Source organism: Podarcis vaucheri, assembly GCF_965113315.1.
Source record: "Podarcis vaucheri genome assembly, chromosome: 1".
Taxonomy (NCBI): Eukaryota; Metazoa; Chordata; class Lepidosauria; order Squamata; family Lacertidae; genus Podarcis; species Podarcis vaucheri.
This window is the reverse complement of record NC_138759.1, coordinates 106631950-106653189: the sequence shown is the minus strand read 5'-3', so window position 1 is coordinate 106653189 and position 21240 is coordinate 106631950. Positions and strand designations below refer to the sequence as shown.

At 45.3% G+C, this 21240-nt stretch overlaps 1 protein-coding gene across 7 annotated transcripts in view; it reads right to left on the bottom strand.

Annotated features, from left to right (window-relative positions):
• Window positions 1-14116, bottom strand: part of FMNL2 (formin like 2) — a 187877-nt gene extending 173761 nt beyond the window's left edge. For 4 of the 7 annotated variants that reach the window (XM_082197879.1, XM_082197883.1, XM_082197878.1 and 1 more), the window contains exon 1: window positions 13427-14115. In XM_082197879.1, the coding sequence (XP_082054005.1) occupies window positions 13427-13543 (117 nt within the window). In that variant the 5' untranslated portion in view covers window positions 13544-14115. Of the gene's footprint in view, window positions 1-13426 lie in introns of all 7 variants that reach the window. The other 3 variants (XM_082197881.1, XM_082197877.1, XM_082197882.1) reach the window with 2 other exon arrangements.
• Between the last annotated feature and the right edge of the window lie 7124 nt (window positions 14117-21240).

Here is a 21240-nt window from a genome sequence, read left to right as displayed (position 1 = left end):
ACAGGTGGAGCAACAATGTGATCACACCCCTTGCAGCCCACTTAGACCCCTTGTCTGAAACGGAGCGTGCAAACAACCGGCAAGCTAGGAAGAGATGACTGTCTTATGCTGTTATCAGACCAGTGGGTCCACCCAGCTTAGCATTATCTCTACTAAATGGTATGATGCTAGACCACAGAACATTCCATATTTCCATTCAAGAATGTTGTAACTGACAGAGGAGACTCAGGAGATCAAGGTTTTCTTCTTGTGCGTTTGACACCCTTCTTTGATCTTGAGCCGAATGCCTACATGTGTGTCCAATACTTCTGCTCCTTCAGTTTCACTGGGCCTACCCTTACTAAAACGCTTTAAAAGAGCCCTCCTGAAGCTGCTGTTCTCCAGATGTTGCTGGACTCCAACTCCCATCTCAACCAACTAGGGAGCACGGCCAGTGGCCAGGGATTATGGGCATTGGGGTTCAACAACATAAGGTGGACACCAGGTTGTGAAAGGCTACTGTGAAAGGATAATCAAAGTGGTGTGGGCACAGCTGCTCAGTTCCAATAATTTTATTAACTATGCACACAAGAGAGTTAATTTGGATGACCTGCCAAGGCTTCTCAGTGGTAGGGGAGAAACATGCAAAGAGAAAGAACAAGAAAGGATATGTCCCCATTTTTATTGATAAAAATAAATGTGGGGAGAAGATTTCATTTCACACACTCCCCAATGCCATTTTATACTCAGGACACAGGTTAGTTCCTACCACCATCGCATCTCAAAGTACCCAAGATTTAGTTACAAATGTGTTGTCGGTAATGAACAATTATCCCCAAGCACTAGGCAACTCAAAAGAGAGCCTGTGGGTACTTATTGACCGGCTTCATTGTGTAAATGACCATAAATCCAACCCAAACAGCATTATTAACTTTTAACATCAATTTGTGCTGGGGTTGCAGCCTAAGTGGAGATTCTCCTACAAATTGGAAGCAATTTTCTTGACTGTGCCTCCCCCTTTACCACTTGAAAGCACCTCCACTGGTGTAAAGTTTGCACTGTGCAGTGCTGGCTGAGGGAAGCAGAAAGCCAGTGTCAAGGGAGAAAGTGCAAATAGTTCAGGAATTAGGAATACCTCCTTCAGCATGCTTGGGCAAAAACAACAACAAGGAATGGGGGGTGGAGAGAGAGGAAAGACTCATCTACTACAGAGAACTCCATCCTACCTTATATTAGCTGCAAAGGTAGGTCAAAAAATGTCATCGCTAGAACAAGGAGAAGAAAAACTGGAAACATATGTACAGTATTATCCTGACAGTAATGAAAAATCAAATGCAATTCAATTTAATCACATGAAATGGTGCATCTTCTGTTTTGAAGCAATTGTGCCTTGATTTGAAGCAAGCACCAATGGACCTCTTCTCAATGTAGAAATGAGAACGGACAGCAATTTGCCTTATTTGCAGGTCTTTGGGACAAAGGCAGCCTCCATCCCACTGCAGTCAATATGGTCTGGTTGCAATGCATCTCTGTCCCCCAACATCACTTAGCTGCTATGGACTGGAACCTGGGGCCACCATGCATGCTCTGCTATGGACCTATTAACTTCTACCTAGCTGTCGCAATAACAAGCACAGATCAGCTGCTAAACTTGCATATAGCTCCCTCTGCAATACAGTCTCACCCCCCCAAAAAAAAAATCCTACTTGCAAATAGTGATCATTAAAACATTTGGATGGGTTAGCAAACTGCATACGTAAACCACTTTTTTAAAAAGGTGAGGGAGGGGGAGAAACAGCGATGAACATTTGTGCCTACAGTAATAAGGAAACTCAATCCGCCCCAGCAGTTTTTGTTATTGAATGGTAACAGATTGTAGCCACTAGCAGAACTGGAGGAGTGAGAAAATTCTGAATGAAAAAACAAAAACAAAGATGGTTGAGGCCAAGCCTGATTTTACTATGAAGCGTGCAGCTTCGCCTCCAAATTTCCTTTAACGTCCGATGGATATCAGCTCTTCCAAAATAAAAAAAAGAAAATTCACCCTCACCCACAAAACGCTACCAAAGAAGGCACCCACACACCACAACTGTAGCCAGAGCAGGAATGGCCTTTTTCAGAGAGGTTACAGCTGAGAAGGGAAAATATAAACTTCTCCATCCTGTGTGTTGTGAACCCCTCCAAAAAGAAAGAAAGAAATCGGATTCCCCCACCTCCCTGGGCACCCTTTAGAAGTTCCAGTGCTGCCCAATTTTTTTTTCAAAGAGGGCCAGAAGGTCTTTGGAGGTCTTTAAGCAGAGGCTTGACAACCATATGTCAGGAGTGCTCTGATGGTGTTTCTTGCTTGGCAGGGGGTTGGACTCGATGGCCCTTGTGGTCTATTCCAACTCTATGATTCTAAGTGAAGGGCCATGGGGACTGACCAAAGGGCCAACCAAAGTTGACCTTTTTTAAGGATTTTACCCCAGGAAATAAACTGCCACAGGGGCTGGATTAGGCCCCCAAAACGGACTTTGGACATGCCTGAAAGGAAGTCAGGAAGCACATCTGCATGCTATGCAGTTAGGATAATGTGTAGGTTGGCCCTCAGCAGGAGAAACCTGAGAATTATGCCATTCATTTTAAAATCAGATTTGTTTCTAGTCCTCATGGATGGAAAATCTGGGTGGCTGTGTTTGTTTGTTTATTTATTTATGTATTTATTAATCAATTTATATCCTCATTCTAAAGGAGAACGAAGGATACAGAAACTACCGTCTTTGAAGATTCACTAGACTAGAGCTAAACACAACCCACAATATTTTTCTCAACTTCTTGACCTAAAACGTAACAGACAGAATGGATTCAAACACATGCCGGTACTTCATTTTAAAAAAATTAAACGTGCATTTATTTCTTTATTACCTTTATCCACCACCTTTCTGCCAAGCTGCCCAAGGTAGCTTACAGTTTTAAAGGACTACAATAAATTATAAAGCATGTAAAGTCATAAAGTTTAAAAGGTTATGAATTAACCACATGGCTTCTCAAAGGATGTAGAGCCTTCAAAGTATAGTAAAACAATTTAAGTAGTGTTAAATATTAACAGCGTTGATGCAGAATGGCATATGTTCATTTAAAAAAATCCAGCTTGTACGTTTTGCTGTTCTTGAAATATAAAATTTATTTCAGGGTACTAATTCAGGATTTCACATGATGGGGGGGAAAGGATGCACAAATAGCTTTCAATGGTTCCAAGTTAAATAAGTGTGCATCAACAAATACAAATTAAAAAATAATTCCAGCGTGTTTTTAATTTCAGTGGGTGACATGGATGGTTACTTATATTTGGAGCAGAGATACTTCAGCTAATCTGCTCTGAATATCACCTGATGTGCGAGAACTACCTGCAAGCCTTTCCTCAACAGGACACAGTATTTTGCGGGAAATTGCTTTAGCTTCTAAAGTCCTACAATGTAAAGTCAAATTTTACATCAAAATGGAAGGTGCAGAATAATACCTCAATTAAAAATAACTAAATAAAGAACAGGAGGGCTTCCAATTTGATTGGAATCACAGGAGAACGAAAGGTCTGTTTCATTCTTTCCCTTCCGACCACCAGGAACACATATATACCCCAGTTATAATTCTACCTATTAATGAAATATGTCTTTCCCACGCTTAGGCCCTTGTGGTTCAGCCTGAGCTGCAGTATCTGAATGAAATAACTGGTCCTCAAAATCAGAAGGCTGTAGTTTTATTCCAGGGTTCTGCCAAAACACATATATTCCAAAAGAAATGATTTTGTGACGTACGGATTAATCTTTCCTAGCATTGGCATCATAAAGTCATCCTTTGCATCGGGGTCTTTTTATAAAAAAATCTAGCGTATTACTTTCTTCTAGGCTATTGCGAGCTTACTGAAGGCAGAAGCAAATGACACATGCAGCTTGACAGAATGGGTTCATACCTTCATCAGTAAAGTCCCAATAAATTAAGCCAATTATCTGGTATTGAAATATGCTACCAAAATATTCATATACACACACACAACATCCTATGTATTTGAACATTATTTTGGTGCTCCATGCATATATTACCAAGTCATTTTACAGCTGTGGTCCACAAGCAAACACAAAGTTCTGCAGTTTTTATTTCAGGTGCTGTAAAAATCAGAAATAGACCATGTGGTGCCTTCTGGATGTTTGATGATAGAATCATAGAATTGTAAGAGTTGGAAGGATGTCTCCTGAGGATCATCTAGCCCTGCAATGCAAGAATATGCAGCTGCCTCATACGGGGTTTGAACCTGCAGCCTTGGCATTATCAGCACCACACTCTAACCAAATGAGCTATGCAGGTTGTTGAACTATGGCTCTTATCAAGCATGGTGTATGAGTCAGGGATGATGGAAACTGGAGTCCCAACAATGGGGGCAGGGGGAAACACCATATTGGTTATCCCTAAAAATGTCCATGAGAATTAGGGTAAGAAGCTTATTGATGCAAGGTGTGAAGTTTAGAGCACTGTCTAGAGAAATTAGGACTGTTTCATTTTCCTAAAATAAATTAGAAAATACTGTTGGAAGTCAAAAGGCCGTGCGTGTGTTGTTTTCTTTGGATCTCCTTAGCATGAGGGGCTCACCTCAATGGATGGAACTGATATGACTTGTGGATTCAGAAGACCATTGCAGGCAGGGCCAGGTCCCATAAGCTAGCAAGGCTTGCAGATAACCAAGAAGCAGAGGTGCTGAGCCAAGCTGGGGTTTGTAGGGCAGGCAGGAGGCCAAGTCCAACTGTTCTTGTAAATCAGGGGTGGGGGGCCTGTGACACTCTGGATGTCACTGGGGTACAACTCCCATCACCCTGACTATTGGCGATACTGCCTGGGGCTGGTGGGAATGTAAGTCCAACAGCTTCCCCCCACCCCTATCCTGCTCTAGAGGAAGGACAGTCCAGGAACAGGTCAGGAAACAAACCAGGTGGCACATATGGCCTTAATGGATAGCTCAGTTGGTAGAGCATGAGGTTTTAAGGGTTATGGGTTTAAGCCCCACATTGGGAGAAAGATTCCTGCATGGCAGGGGGTTGGACAAAATGACTCTTGTGACCCTCCCCCTTTCAACTCTACAATTCTATGGTCTGTTGTTCTATGGTCTGTTGCTCTCCTGTTTCCTGAAGCTACTGTGGCAAGGCTATGGAACACCAGCAGATGCAGTTGATGGCTTGCAATTGTGGTAGGTTGGCAATAGCAAGCGGTAGTTCAACATCAGCACCTGGGACAGCACACTGTGGGAGATGGAAGGAAGATTTAGTCTTAGGCCAGCCTTTCTCAACCTGTGGGTCCCCAGATGTTGTTGAACTACAACTCCCATCACCCCTAGCTAGCAAGGTCAGAACTCAGGGATGATGGGAGTTGTAGTCCAACAACATCTGGGACCCACAGGTTGAGAACTGCTGTCTTAGGCACACACACACCGTCCCAAATTGGGCTTAGGCCACAGATCAAGTTTCCTGGGTTATCACTTCTTCCCTAGCCTGAATCCTACTGAGAACTAAAGCATTCGTGTGTGAAGGTGCAGGTTTTGAACCCAACTCCCTGGAGTAAAGCAGTCCCTCTTCCTAACACACCATATCAACAACCGCCATGATGGTGTAAACTGTTGGAAAGGAGGCAATGGAGCAGCCTACAAGCAAACAGGGGGCTGCCTTGTGGCTCCCCTGAACATGTTGCCCAGACGGAAAGAGAGCAGAAGATGAAATGGGTAAAAAAAATACCCATAGGCCAATATGGGGAGGCTGTAGATCCCACTTTCCTTTTTAACCATCAGCTAACTTGTTTCCTGCTGCTCCTTTCTGAAGCTAAGCACAACATGAGTTTTACCATCCTAGTTGGGGGGGGGGTTGGTAAGTGGTGGACGCACACATCATAAACTACAAAATAACAATAAAAACGTGCTGTTCTACATACTCTTAAACCACACACACAGTTAAATCATTTGCACACAGCTAAAGGGTAAAGGGATGTTTCGTGTTAGAATGACCACAAAAACATGAGCCAATGATCAAATCATGTCAGCGGCAGCTCATCAGGAAGCAATCCCTTCTGAAGCCTCCACCATAGCAGATCTGCTTCTGACCATGTGTCCTCCATAAACATGAAATGCTATCAAAGACTCAGAAAAAAGACCATCCTGCTGGAAGCACTGCAGCTTCACTCTTTCCTCCTTTGGGGAAGGGCTCGTGTCTCATTGGAAGGGGATGATGCTTGGCACTCAAAAAGTCCATACTCAATCCATGACATCTCCAAGTATGGCTGGGAGAGACTGATGCCTGAAAAAGCCTGCAGAGCTGCTACAAGTCAGTGGGGACAGTTCAGAGCAAGATAAACCAATGGTCTGACTTAGTACAAGATGGCTACAAGCTTTATCATTTGGGGACCGAGACATAACTTTCTTTGTGCACACACACCAGAGAAAGTGAGGGCTAATTCAGACATTCCTTTTCCTCCAACTCTCAGCTTGAAAACGTAAACAGAGGGTGGAGGATACACAGTACACAAAACCACAGAATGTCCTATGATGCTTGGGGATTCTGGCTGCACATATGGTTGAGAATTGCCCATGTGCAATTTGCAGTATTATGCATGGAAGGGCATGCATCCAGACCTTTGACAGCATGCATGAACTGGGTGTTTCCACACACACACACCATAACCATGCCTGCTTCATAGTTTTAACACTCAAGTATAGAAAACTGGAAGTCTAAACGGTCCTTAGTTAAAACATTGTATACTGAAATCAATGTGGCTCACATGCTTAACAGCGTTCTTCAATGTATCGCTGATTGTGCCTAATGTCTCAGAAAGGAAGGCAAAATTGTGACCCTCCAACCTGTACGGTTGGTGGGCATTACTTAACTTTATGGGTTGCATGTAACACATGCCTGATGCAGAGCCACCACTTTTCGTATATTTATTTCTGACGCACAGGACATGTTGTAATCTACGAGGACAAACCACACTGTTAAGTGTACAGACCTCGCCGATTTCAATGAGATAAAGTCTGGCCAAGACTTTGCTCAACCCATATGCAGACTAAACATATCTCATTGCACATTCCTTAGGTGTATCAGCCCTATTCAGGCATCCAGGATCTCAAAACCTAAAACTTCATTTGGGATGAACACATGTGAGATTAAAGTGGTGAGCAGAAAGGAACGGAAGACATAACCCTGCCCCCAACATCCCAGCATGCAGGGGTGGCTGCTGCCCATTGGGACTGGTAGGGAGGATGGCAGGGAGACCGACAGGAGGTGAAGCCAAAGTCAATGACAGGCAAAGCCACCTAATACTAGTTTCACCCCCATACTTCTCCTCCCTGCAGAGTTCTATAAGGGCAACACTGAGTCTTAGGAAGGGGACGCTGGCATGCAGTGCCACCCCCTGGATTCGTTGTTAGTCTAGAAGATGGGCAGAGAGGGGCTGATTGAGGGGAGACCAAGGTTAATGTAGCAGTGCCCCATTTGCCCTAACAGACCAGCATGTACAGCCTCCTTTCCTGCACCCAGTTGGGGAGAACACGCCTAGATGCCTCCCCATTTGGCTTAAGAATTCTGGTTAACCCCCATTCTCTTCCTTCAGACCATCTCACTCAACATGCAAGGATCATAAGAGGACCTGACACGAAAGTGACACTGGGAAGGGGGCTCACATGTGTGCCTCTCCCCACCACACATCTACATGCATTTGTCCAAATGCATGAACAGGTCTGCTGTATTCAGTGATTAATTTCTAAAAGGATATGTCAGGTTTAGAGGCTCACACATGCCTGGAAGGCACACTCTCTGAAATAGAAGCTCTTGTTCTAGATGCCTGGAGCTAGCTGAGGACATTTGGTGGTGATGAAATAGCACTCTGCAGATTCTCTTCTTGATATGACTTTCCATGATCTAGGGGTGAAGACATGTTCCGGAGATTTCCCTCATGAAATCTGGCTGAAATGAAGTCCCACATGCACTCCTTGGTTTAATAGCCACTCTTGAGGATGACAATACGCAGACGCCCAATATCAAAACATATTAAAAAGAAGTCTTAATATGGCTAAGAGGATAAAATAACCAGATCAAAAGAGCTCATCAAAGTAAAACTAGTGTACAAAAGCTGGCCAAATTAAACATTTGGAATTTGACAATAAAAATAACTCAATAATTTAAAAGAACAAAACAAAAAGAACAGAACAGAACTGGGATAGACCTCAGCTACCAATTTGCACCCATTTGTCAAATGAAATAAAGATTTTGAAGCAGTTGGCATCTTCCACTGGCTGCTTAGAAATTCTGTAACAATAAAAAGAAAGCAGGATTGTGCTGCTGCTACTTTCTGGCTTCAAACACATCTTAAATGAGCCTGAAACAAAGAGGCATTTTACAGGCGTCATTAACAGGGGAATATGCAGACAACATCTCTTGGAAAAGGGTGCATTAATGCTCACTCCGAGATACAAATATGGAAAGCGAAAGATCAACGCAAGTTGGATTGGTGAATCTGGGGTAGTACTATCATTGGCTTTCACTTTAGGTCCTCCAGCCTTTCTTGCCAACACAACCAGAGCTTTGACATTTCAATCATAACACAAATGAATTAAGCTGCTGGATGGCTTCATGGTTATTCAACATTCTAAAGCTCACCCACAAAGCTGACATTGTCTAAGGAGAGTTCTGCTGGGAAAATCCAGATCAACCCAACCATTTTAGCAAGGGAATGCACTTCTTAATTCATGTTAACAGGCCAACCAACAAGCTGGCAACAGTGGAATTTGACTTTCACATTGAACTTCTGTCCTATCCCCACCACCCCAGTCCCTGTGAATCTATTTCCTTGGGATGCAACACATGTAAATGTTGTACTGGTTTGTCTGTATTGGTTTGTAGATGTCCACATGGAGCAGGAGTTGCACAGGACAAGCAGAAGCCCTCAGATCAAGAGGTGGGCTAGAGTCCTTGTGCTGGATCAAACCAAAGGCCAGGATCCTGTTCGCACAGTGGCCAATCACACAGACTGATTACACAATGCTTCTATTCAACAACAAGACCTAGCTCTAGATATATGCACCGTGTGAAACCAATGTGTCCCAAGACACAAACATGGAGGTCTCTTGCACAGGACAGCAATGCTATGGAATGTGTGCGCATAGATCAGTTCTTACTGCCGATCATCACTTGCACAGATTCTGTAGCATCACCTCGCTGGAGATGCCCCAGGTAGAATGAAGAAGGATTATCTGTTATCAGCAAGGCGGTTGTGAGAGGTGCGGGTTAGAGAAATGAATCTGGGGGAAGGAAGCTGATGAACTGTTGTGGTGTATCAGTGCTTCCACAAACAGGCTTATTCGCGTGATGATCTGAGTGAGTCTAATCAGAAATAATCAAAACAGGTATCAGCTTTAATTGGAGAATCCACTGCCCTCCCCCATGAATTTCATCACAGAAAAGACAGTTGTATTGTTTCAGCACTGCATTCATTACTGATTTTATATTGAGATGAATTTCTGCACTCACCATAAATACTGCATTCTTGCCAACCTCTATGTGTGTGTTTGCACCATGATGTGTGAACAGTATTGTGGAATTTTTTCAGCCATAAGTACCTTCATCTCGTATTGTTCAAAGCAACTGGAGCCCTACCACTAACTCCCTGGAGTTTTCTCTTTGAAAACATCTCTACCTACATTCTACCAAAACAGGTGTAATTCCAGTGTAGGGGTCAGCTCCCCTTGCACTTAAATCAGCCCCAGATATCCAAAGTCAAACTGCATTTTTTTTAAAGTCCTCAGTATTTCCAAAAGTTGAAAATGGATACAGGATACTTCTCCCCACACCCTCCTCCAGTCCTCCTTCTGCTGTGTTACATAGTGCTGGAGGGCTGGGCATTTTGTAACTATATAGCAAGAGGGAGGATGCAGTTCTACAAGCAGGAAAGGAAGAAATGTGTCCTTTTCCCTTTCCTTGCATAGGTGGAGGCAGTGTGCCTCTGAACACTAGTTGCAGGAGAACGCAAGTGTGGAAAGTACTCTTGCACTCAATTCCTGCCTGTGGGCTTCCCACAGGCGTCTATATAGCCACTGTGAGAAGAGGATACTAGACTAGATTGTCTGTTTGGCCCCACCTGCCTTTAAAGAAGCTACACACCACTTTAAACAGCCACTGCTTCTCCCAAAGAATCCTGCAAAATGTTGTTTAGAAGTTGTCCAAAGATGACTATTCATCTCACAGAGCTACATCTCCCAGAGTTCCCTGGAAAGAGGATCATGAAACCATTCTAGGAACTGTAACTCTCCGGGGAAAACAGGGGTGACATAACAACTCTCAGCACCCTTAAACTACAGTTCCCAGATTCGGGGGGGGGGCATGGCTGTTTAAAGCGGTATCATAGTACTTTAAATGGTGTGAATGTGGCCCACAATTGACATTGTAAATTTGCCCAGGTCTTTCCTTAAGACCCTTTCAGTCTAGGCTTAATAATAATAATAATAATAATAATAATAATAATAATAATTTATTTGTACCCCGCCCATCTGGCTGGGTTTCCCCAGCCACTCTGGTCAGCTTCCAACAAAGATTAAAAATACATTAAAATGTCACACATTAAAAACTTCCCTAAACAGGGCTGCCGTCAGATGTTTTCAACTCTCAGCGGCATTGCATTCCTCCGGAAAGCTCACAGTTTCGATGTCAGCCAGTTGTGATCATCATTATTATTATTATTAAATTAGCATTTTTTAAATTTATAATATTTTATTTATACCTAGGGAGTATGAAATAGATCAGTTTTGTTTTTGGGTGGCCCTGTGTCACTTCCTAATGATGAACAAGTGCTCAGTCACCCAAGTTCACTATATTAGAAGGAAGAATGGTATCAGGATGAATCCAGTTTTACAAAGGCACTACAATCAAGCACAAGGACATTGATGAGGCAGGCAAAAACTACACTGCTGGAGAGATGTGTAAGTGGGAAAGCGTTCTAGATCACATAGCACAATGACTTTCTTCAGCACTCGGGAATTAATAAGCGAAGCCACCTCTGCATCAAGGCTTATATGATCTTCTGGTACAGGGTCGGCAACATGCGGCCCATGGGCCGGATCCGGCCCACAAAGACCATTTTACCGGCCCACGAGCCACCCCCGAACCGAGCTGCCCACTCCACAAGTCCCCCACACACTTTGCTAAACCGGCACAGCACTGTGTGGCACGGGAACTCGCCAAGCGGCAGAAGAAATCACATCTGTGCCCGCTCAGATACCGGAAATTGCTTCTGCACATGCCCAGGTGCCGAAAATCACTTCTGCACAGGCGTGGTTTTCGGGGTCTGGGCATGCGCATAAGTGATTTCCGGCGCCACGGACATGCGCAGATGCGATTTCCAGCATCACACTGCACTGGTCCAGCCCACGGACAATCTCCATGGCCGGTAAGCCTTGCCGACCCCTGTTCTAGTACAAGAACAGATAGAGGTAGTAGGAAAGTGTGTGTTTGAAGGGGGAAGATTACTTTTCAAGCAGGTCAAAGCATCTGACATAACTGAAATGATCTCACCACTGCTTCCCCTGAAAAAAATAATTACTTCTCTTGCATGTTTAATTGCCACCTTTTTTAAAAAAAGTGTTTTATTACTTAAGGCTCCATCTAGCAGGATGCAATTGCAAAAGTAAGAGTGGTACAAGTACAGACAAAAAGAAAATGTACTCCTGTCTGCTTCCTTTGAGCCACATCATTGCTTCTGGCTGGATGTGAACTCAAATTTCACACACCCAAGTCACTGCTACAGTGGCTGAGTTCCAGCATAAATTATGCCAAAGGTAAAGAAACAAGAATGATGATGATGATGATGATAGCAAAGCACGTGCTTCCCGAACCCTCTGCAAACTTCCACAGCGCTTGAAAGGAGAAATCCTTTCTTTAAAATGTGCAAACTTACTCCCAAAGCAATTTAAGAGAACTTTCAGGGTTACTTCAAGACTATGAGCACTTCCTCCTTTAAATCACTGTATGCACAATCGCTTTTGAGTGATAGCTGGATTGCTAAATATTCATGGTCATAGCCTGCAGAATTTTTGTTTTGCGAAGTCAAATCCAGAGACAGAAACCAGCACTGAAAAGTTGATTGCTTCTGTATGAAAAACCAAGCTTTGCTTCAGCACTTAAGGGAAGGGAAATGCGGCTTAGAAACCATTATGCCAAACACAGGTTTAAAATAATAATAATAACGTAAAGGTCAGAATTCTACACGTTTGCCTGGCACCATCAAATTCATAATTCTGAGAAAAAGATCACCCTCCAGCTCCTTTACAGTGTATAAAGTGGAATTAAAAGTCCCAAAGCCAGTCTGAAGCAAAAGAGAGGAGGGGGCGCACCCTCTTCATCTCACGGAAAAGGTTTGCAACTTGCCGTGGAAACTCAGCTGCCGTGAAGCGGCTTCTATTAAACCATTAAGAGAAATAAAAGGCAAAGGACGGGCCAAGACTTAATCGCTCCCAGCGCCCCAAAGCGACCCCTTGGCTCAAGTAAAAGTTGCGACCTTGGCGTCCGTTTCCTCGCGAATCAAATTAGCCGAAATCAATGGGACTTCACTTCCCACCGAAAGTGCATTTTATCAGATCCGGCTGCAAAAGCCCCCCAGCTGCGGGAAACGACATGTTTTCTCCGATTTCACAGCCAAACAAGCAGCCCACAGCAACAAAACGTGCGGGTTCCCCCAACTTTTACCGGGAAAGGACGGCCTTTTCCCCTCTCCAGGTTTCCCGACTTCTTCTCTCCCTCTCCCCAACCTCCCCTTGCAAACGAGATGGGGACCTTCGCAGCTGCGAATGGCCGCCTGCCGCACCGCAATAACTTTCGCTCTCTCCGGGCTCACAGAGTTTGCAAAAGCAGACCGGGGGTCGCATCTTCCCCTTCACCGGGGAAGGAGCAAGGGGGGGGGGGAGAGGCGGAAAACGATCGCTCGCCGCTTTGAGGAACGGGGAAGGCCGGGCGTGCGAGCGAGCGAGGCAGCGAAGCCCATTCACTTCTTTCTTTCTCCTCCCTCCTCCGCTTCACGCCCCCTCACTCTCTCCCTCACTCGCCCGCAGAGCCGCCCCTTGCCCCGCTCCCCCTTTCCAAACAATGGATCAGCTGCTCCACAGGCACTTGGGCGCCCACCGCCCAACTCCGAGCGACCCATTTCCCCCCTCGAGGGGGCTGTGCGTGCGTGTGGAGAAGAGAAGCGCAGTTGAGCCATCTCCACACGGGATAGAGGATTTCCACACCTTTTTTTTGTCCCCTTTTAACGAGGAGGGAGGACGAGGAAGGGGGTGGGTCGAGAAAAGCCCCCTCCTCTACTACTACTACCACCACCACCACCACCACATCTCTTTCTGTCTCCATTAAGGGGTCAGAGGAGAAGAAGAAGAAGGGGCTCCGTCCACACTCACCAGCACGACGGCGAACCTCTCCTCCAGTTCCGCGGGCTCGGGCATGGGCAGCTTGAGCGGCACGCTGTGCGCCCTGAAGTCCGTCTGCTGAGAGTCCATGCTCCCCGCATTGCCCATGGCGACGGCGACGGGGCCGGGGGAGCTCCGTCCGCCGCTCTCTCACAGGCAGGCCACGCCAGGCGAGGCCGCTGCCGCCGGCTCTCGGCTCCCACGACGCCGCCGCTCCGTTATTCCTTCCCCGCCCACCCCCAAGGAAAGCGGCGAGCGGACCCCCTCCCCAACCCAAGCCGCCGCCGCCGCCGCCCCCAACAAAACTGAGGTAAAAATAAAATAAATCAGAGCTACAGCAAGGCGAGCCGCCGGGATCTGTCTGTCTCTCTCTCTCTCCCTAGTCTTCTCTCCTCATGCTCTCCTGCTGCCTTCTCCGCCTCCCCGGCGCAATCCTTTTCTCCGAGAGGCGCGAGCCGCCAGCCGGGCTCTCAGCTGCTGCATGTTGCACAGTTTCCACTCCGAGCGGTCCCGCCTGAGGGAAGCAGCATGGCTCCTCCGGCGGAGAGGTCCGCTGCTCCGGGAGCCCCGCCGGCGCCTCTCGACCGCGGCAGCGAGCGCAGCGCCCACAAAGCGCAGGACGGCAGAACAGCAGCAGCAGCCGACGACGAGCGAGCCAGACAGACAGACGAGCGCGCAGCCCAGCACAAAGCCCCCTTTCTGCAGCCGCCTCCTACGGAGCCGATCCCCGCCCCCGGCCCCGGGGAAAGCTGGGAAGCGTAGTCCTCGCAGGTTGTTCCTCATGCGCGGACATGCCCGGCTGGCGGGGCCGGTGAAGAGAACTTCAGTGGATGAAAAAAGAAACTTGGGAAACCCTCACGGAGAGGGTGGAGACATTTGTTTTGCATTCACTGAACAAAGGACGCGTAGTGTGACGGGGGGGGAAGGATCTGCCATTCACGCAGAGCGTGCGCCCCGTCAAAAGGATTTTTGTGAAGTAACCCAGGGGTCTGCAACCTTTCTCAGCCGTGGGGCGGTCTCACCGTCCCTCAGACCATGTGGGGGGCCGGACTATATTTTTGGGGGGGAAATGAACGAATTCCTATGCCCCACAAATAACCCAGAGGTGCATTTTAAAGAAAAGGACACATTCTACTCATGTCAAAACACACTGATTCCCAGATGACCACAGGCCAGATTTAGAAGGCAATTGGGCCGCATCCGGCCCCCGGTTTGCCTACCCCTGATTCAAACCATATCATAATTTGCCTGCCTTTCAGACATTAAGTAAATTTTACATTCGTTGAAATGAATGTGCCTCAGCCACGGCTACTGATTTCAATGGGTCTGCTTGGAGTAAAAGTGAGTTGATTGGGATGGCTCCTCACTAGAACATGAGATTCTTAATCTCAGGGTTGTGGGTTCGAGATCCATGTTGGGCAAAAAAATTATTCCTGCATTGCAGGGGGTTGGACTAGATGACTCCTGTTGTTCCTTCCAACTCTACAATTCTATAATTCTGCAGCCCTATATTTTAAACCACATGTGTTTATACAGTTGCAGTATCATGCAAGTCCGTCTTCCAAAACAATAAAAACCCAGCCAGATGGACAGGGTATAAATAATAACATTATTATTATTAAGCAGATAGATACATAGATGAAGAAGAAGAGTTTGGACTTGATATCCCGCCTTTCACACCCCTTAAGGAGTCTCAAAGTGGCTAACATTCTCCTTTCCCTTCCTCCCCCACAACAAACACTCTGTGAGGTGAGTGGGGCTGAGAGACTTCAAAGAAGTGTGACTGGCCCAAGGTCACCCAGCAGCTGCATGTGGAGGAGCGGAGACGCGAACCCGGTTCCCCAGATTACGAGTCCACTGCTCTTAACCACTACACCATGTATGCAGATGGGGGAGGGGGTGTCCCGCCAGCAGCGTAGCATGGGTGCTAGTGCCTGGGGTGGAGGGGACACACCAGGAGGTGAGGGTGAATGAGACCCGCTACGCCAGCCCTCACCACCAGAGCAACCTCCCCATTGGAGCCAATCAGGGCCACACTGCGCCTCCTGTTCAGCTGTGCAGAGGGGAGCCCGGCCAAACAACATGGTCTTTGCTGGGAACCCACCCACCCCCACCCCAATGGTCGTGGAGAGGAGCACTGTGCAGAGTTGTGCTGGGGTCACCAGCATGTGGGGGGGGTTGGTTCGCACCCCTCAAAATTGTGCACAAGGGGCCATGGTCCTACTGCCCCCTACACTACACCCTTGGGTCTACTTTCCTCTTGAGTTAGAATTTGACCCCTGGTGATGTTATCCTCAGAAGTGCTGCTATTCAAGCACACATACACTCTTGGGCAAGATATAACTCACCAATGAGGCTTTGTTCTTTTGTTCACCTCCTTGTGTTTGACTTTAATGAAATATGGCTTTCCCTTCTCTTTGAAAGCAGGTGCAAAATGGGCATGATTTTTCCAGCATGCATTACTATTGTAACAGTTACTGATAGTGTGTGTTACTGATAGCGTGTGTGGCTTTGTAACTCTTGGTATCATCTGCAAATCCTTTTTTTTTTTTTTGCTACGGGAGACGTGCGTGTTTCTCGGGAATAGGCATGAGTGGTGTCATGTCTCCGCATCAGGACCAAAATGACACGTATGCAATTAAAAAGCATTAGCATCTGACCGCTTTCCTAAGAAAAGCCCACATTTTCTTGGCAGCGAACGTGAGAGATGTAGTAAAAGTGCTATGAATCACACAATACAATGCTTCATTCTTGTTCATGAGTCTGCAATGCCAATCACATCCTTGTATGAATTCCACCCCCTCTCGCACTACAACTTCAAGCAATACCTTTGAACTAGGCTTTCATTCATAATTGAGAACCCTGCCAGCAAGATAAATATTTGTTAAAGCAAAGTTGCCAATTACTCTGCCTCGGAAAGCACCTGCAACTACCCACATCAAGATAATCCCGCAGAAAGCAAAATGACATATCTTATTTTTTAAGGAAGGAACGTTTTGCTATTTATCTGATATAATGTAATTGTTCTTGCTAGGGGCAAAACGAAAGAAGCTGTCGTAATATATATATATATATATATATATATATATATATATATATATCACAAGTCACTGTTGCATTTATTAAAGTCAGAGAAGATTACAGTGTTCATCTCCCCACCATTAATTAAATCAGTATATCTGTTGCAGGTTTTGAACAGTAATGGAATAGCAGATGCCGGACTCCATCTTGATTTAGCTGCTTGCCTTTTCTTTCATTAAAATGAACATGTTTGATTCCATAACATAATTAAATAAAAGTTTTGAATGGATGATTATAGTGGACTTGGCTGCTAATTTATATGATGGGACCAATGATCCATTAACATAGACAAAGCACACACAGTTTACCTTCCTTGTTCCAAGTTGCAAAACAGTTCCCTGGTGTCCATCTTTGGTTCTTATCTGTAATAAGCTGGGGGGTGGGGGGAGTTACACAGCTATACTAAAAAAAAAAAAGTGTAGGTGGAAGCAAGTTTTATTGAATTCAGTTTCTCATAGATACAGCACAATCTTTTGCATATTTGATATGTTCTATAGGTCTGGCCGCCTGCTAAGTGTGCAAACATCTTTCACCCTCAGAGGGTTTTATTTCAAGAATGTTTGCATTTATCTAAGGCAGGGGTAGTCAACCTTTTTATAACTACTGCTCACTAATGCATCTTTCTTGATGGTAAAATTTCCTTACCACCCACCTGTGCTTGATGGAAGGAGGATTCAGCTTGTACCATAGGACCCCCAACCGACCACCTAGAATCCTGAAACGCCCACTAGTGGGAGGTAGAGACCAGGTTGACAACCCTTGATCTAAGGCAAAGAGTAGATAAGTACCGTAAGTGATCTCACATTCAAAGAAAATGGACCAGTGGTATAAATACATTCACTCCCTTCAAACACTTTCTCAACAGGAGATGCTTTGGCATCATGGATTTGATGTTGCTCCATGTCTGTATGAACCACACAGAGTTATCCATAAATGACACCTCTCTCAGAAGTGCCAAGCCTTCAGAGACTTATGACTTGAATGTATTTATGTATTAAGTATCTGGACTTATGTTCCTCCTTTCTTCCAATATGGGGCCCAAGGTGGCTTACAGAGACAGAATCAATTCATCGCTGGGGTTGCCCTCTTCAAACTTACGGTAGTCCCTTCATTTTCCTAGTCTCATATTTGTTTGCAAAAACCTCGTGTTTTATTCTATTTTTTTCTTTCTTTTTAAAGTGCCTCTTAGAATTCAAAGTTTAAAATCAAGCACTGAAGTTCAGCATGCATTCATTCGTCTGTTCATTTTGATTCATTCAGAATGTGAGCATCATTCCTTTCAGGTCGGCTCCTTACACATCGTTCTTTTGATGGCATTCTACAAGTCACTCAGGCAACACAAGCAAATGAATCACGCGGAGGATACACGTAGGTGAGTGGTTTATCTGTGTATTTTGTAATGTCAGTTTCCATGCCTGTGCACCCATGCTTCTTGCGCAACAGCTGATTCTGCCTGACGTGGTGTGATATGAGCTTGTGCATTGACCGACAGCTAACAATAGATCCATCTAAGCTGGTGCCTTTGTACACTGGGCTACACATTATGCAACTTCCTTTTTGAATTAGGAATTAACTAACAGGCTTTTTGCTCTGATTCAGTTTATAGCTGCGTTAAATCTACTAAATTCCTCCAGCGTCAGTGGGGTACTCCTGGGGTTTCTTAGGCTGCAATCTTATGCACACTTACCTAGGGGTAAGTCCCACAGAGCCTTAATGGAGCTTATTTATTTTATTTATTCAAGTGATAATAGGACAGGTTAATAAATAATACTCATTCTGTGAGACTGTAGAAAATTCAAAAAAAATGCTCCAAAATTATGGCAATATACATTAAACTAACTGGAAAACATGCACGCACATGTATAGAAGGAAAACAGTGTCAATGAAGACAAGAAACTAGTATTTGACAGAGTAAGTACCCCATTGCTGTGTAAACATAGGATTTGAATATAATTAGATAGATAGACAAAATAAAGTACACAAAGCACGGTTTTTGGTTTACATGGCTGAAACACAATTGTCCTCTTTTCTCTCTAGCTATGTCCAAAAAGCTTGCTTCCTGCTGTTCCGATATATAATTGTAGCTGCCATATAATTTAATGCTCCCCACTTTCCTTGGCTGTGGGAAGTTCAAAAACAGGTTTGCAGCCCCCCCCCCCCCGTTTGGATGAAAAATACTGGGGGCTTGCACACCCTTCTGTGAGAAAGAACCTTGTTTACAAATATAAAGGTTGAGCAGAAAGCAAGCAAGCAGACATGTCGACAGAGTGCTCTAGGCTCCAAACACTTAGAAATGCCTTTCCTGTGTCTGTCCTAATTCCGAGCCAAGCTACACGCATCTCCAAATCCGAGGATGGGAAAAGTTGGATTGGGTTTCGTGTATCTTTCAAAAAGCATAAACAGTAAAATAAAAAATGGGGGGGGGAATATTTGTAAGAATAGTGGGGTGCAAGGTAGGGGATTTCATCATTTCCCTCCATGTGGCAGTTCTCCTGAATATAATCCCCCTTAAAAACAACTCTGCTGTTTGCCATGAGATGGAAGTTCCCATTGGTGCCATATTACTTCTCTTCCATGTGCCTTGGCCCACACCCTGCATTCAAAGCAGTACCCATATGGTGCTTGCATGTTTCCTTCCACGGATGGCAGAGCTCAGTGGCAGAGCACAAACACTGCACAGAACACAGAAGGGCCCAGAATCCATCTCACAAGGAAGCATCCTGTCTGAAACTCAGCAGAGCTGCTGCTCTGCTGAGTGACTATAGGCAATACTGAGTGACTATAGGCAATACTGAACTGAGTGACTATAGGCTGAGTGACTATAGGTAATACTGAACTAGATGGATCAATGGTCTAAGGCAGGGGTCAGCAAACGTTTTCAGCAGGGGGCCGGTCCACTGTCCCTCAGACCTTGTGGGAGCCAGACTATATTTTGGAGAAGAAAAAAAAGAATGAATTCCTCTACCCCACAAATAACCTAGAGGTGCATTTTAAATAAAAGGACACATTCTACTCATGTAAAAACACGCCGATTCCCGGACCGTCCGCAGGCCAGATTTAGAAAGCGATTGGGCCAGATCCGGCCCCTGGGCCTTAGTTTGCCTACCCATGGTCTAAGGCAGCTTCTTCTGCTCCTGTGTTTGAGAGAACAGCAATTCAGTCACTGCTACAGTGTAAACAACACAGTGGTCAAAGCACTTCCCAAGTTGGCTCCTGCTGTGAGCAAGCATGCATGTATCAATACATGCTTTTCCTTTGTGGCTTTTTTCACATCTGTAAACTGGCTACATGCAGTCTGTAATTCATAACGCTCTGTGCCGGCTTTTCAGAGAAGCTATCAATACAGCACTTCCTCTTCCTCTTTATATTGCTGTGTGAGTTATAACTCGGATCGTCTTTGTTATATCCAATGAGTTACAACGGCCATTACAATAACTTAGCTCTCCTCCCGTCCCTTCTCCCAAATGACCTCATCTTTCATTGCTCAGGAGAAATTGCACAATTTTTCCAAAGCATTTCCTCTGTTTTCTCTGTGGAAAGGCATGAAATCCAAGAGGCCCTGACAGCAAATGAGGCTGTGATCCGCAGCCCAAGTAGTTCACTTCCAGCAATGTAAATACCTGTATTTGAAGCAAATTATTCTAACACTTTGGAGTAGACCCACTCAAATTAACGGACCCAAGTTAATCATGGTTATTAATTCCAGTGTGGGTGTAGTCTTTGTAAAGGTTAGTTGAATGCAACCCAAGATCTCCTTTTAAGAAAACCCAGCAAGTCTCTTAAGTGGGTTGTGGATTGTGCTCGGTTAAGCAATGGGTCTTAGACTAATTTATAACCAGCACTCCCACTGGATCATTACCATTTACTTTGCATTTATATGGATCCATTTCGGAGCTAGTCTGAAGAGCTTGAAATGCAGCAGCTTCAGGGCTGATGTGATGGTTTTAGCCAGGGGATGCAGACAGCACCACTCTGATATTATTACTAAGCACTCTGCTCCCATCCCTGCTGATGCCATCTGTTAAAACACAGCAGGAAGGAAAGTAACGCAGCTTGGGAAGAGGGTGGCTTGTTTTCCTTCAGACTTTTTCTGAGAAAATGGGAAGGTGCTTTTTCATGTTTCTCTCTCCCTCCCTCCCTCCTCTTGACCCCCAAGAGGGCAGCTTCTTGGAAACCCCCAGCTAGACATTTAAGGGCAGGCCTTCAGACTTTTGCCGCTGTTCTTCTTTTGTGTAACTCCGCTTTCTATAATCCTGTCTCGGCTCCCTTTTTTCAGGGCAGCTCCTGTCTCTGTAAGTGTCATCACACCAGGGAAATAGGCTGCAAACACACACATTCTGTACCCCACTGCATGGAACAAATCCTATTTTCTTCAAAAGCCCATGTGTTCCGTTTGGCTCCCTCCGATGTCATTTTGGCAAACCTCGACTCAGGGAGAGAGAGAGAGGCTCTTCACAGATTGTTGGAAACCATTTGCTCAGAGGCTCCATTCTATTATTATTACCCAACTAGGGCAGACACCAAACACATTCAGGAGTCAGCCAATGCCTTAATGGATGCAGCAGTTCTCTGTGTGCTGTACCCATGTGTCTCTGCGGTGCACTTTGTGCCTGCTGAGCCAAAGACCAGCGAGCTACACACGTACTGCTGAAACCAGGCAGAGATATTCTAGTCTTTTAAAACAACGGTACATATCCTGCCATGCAACCTGTGAAGTGGACTCT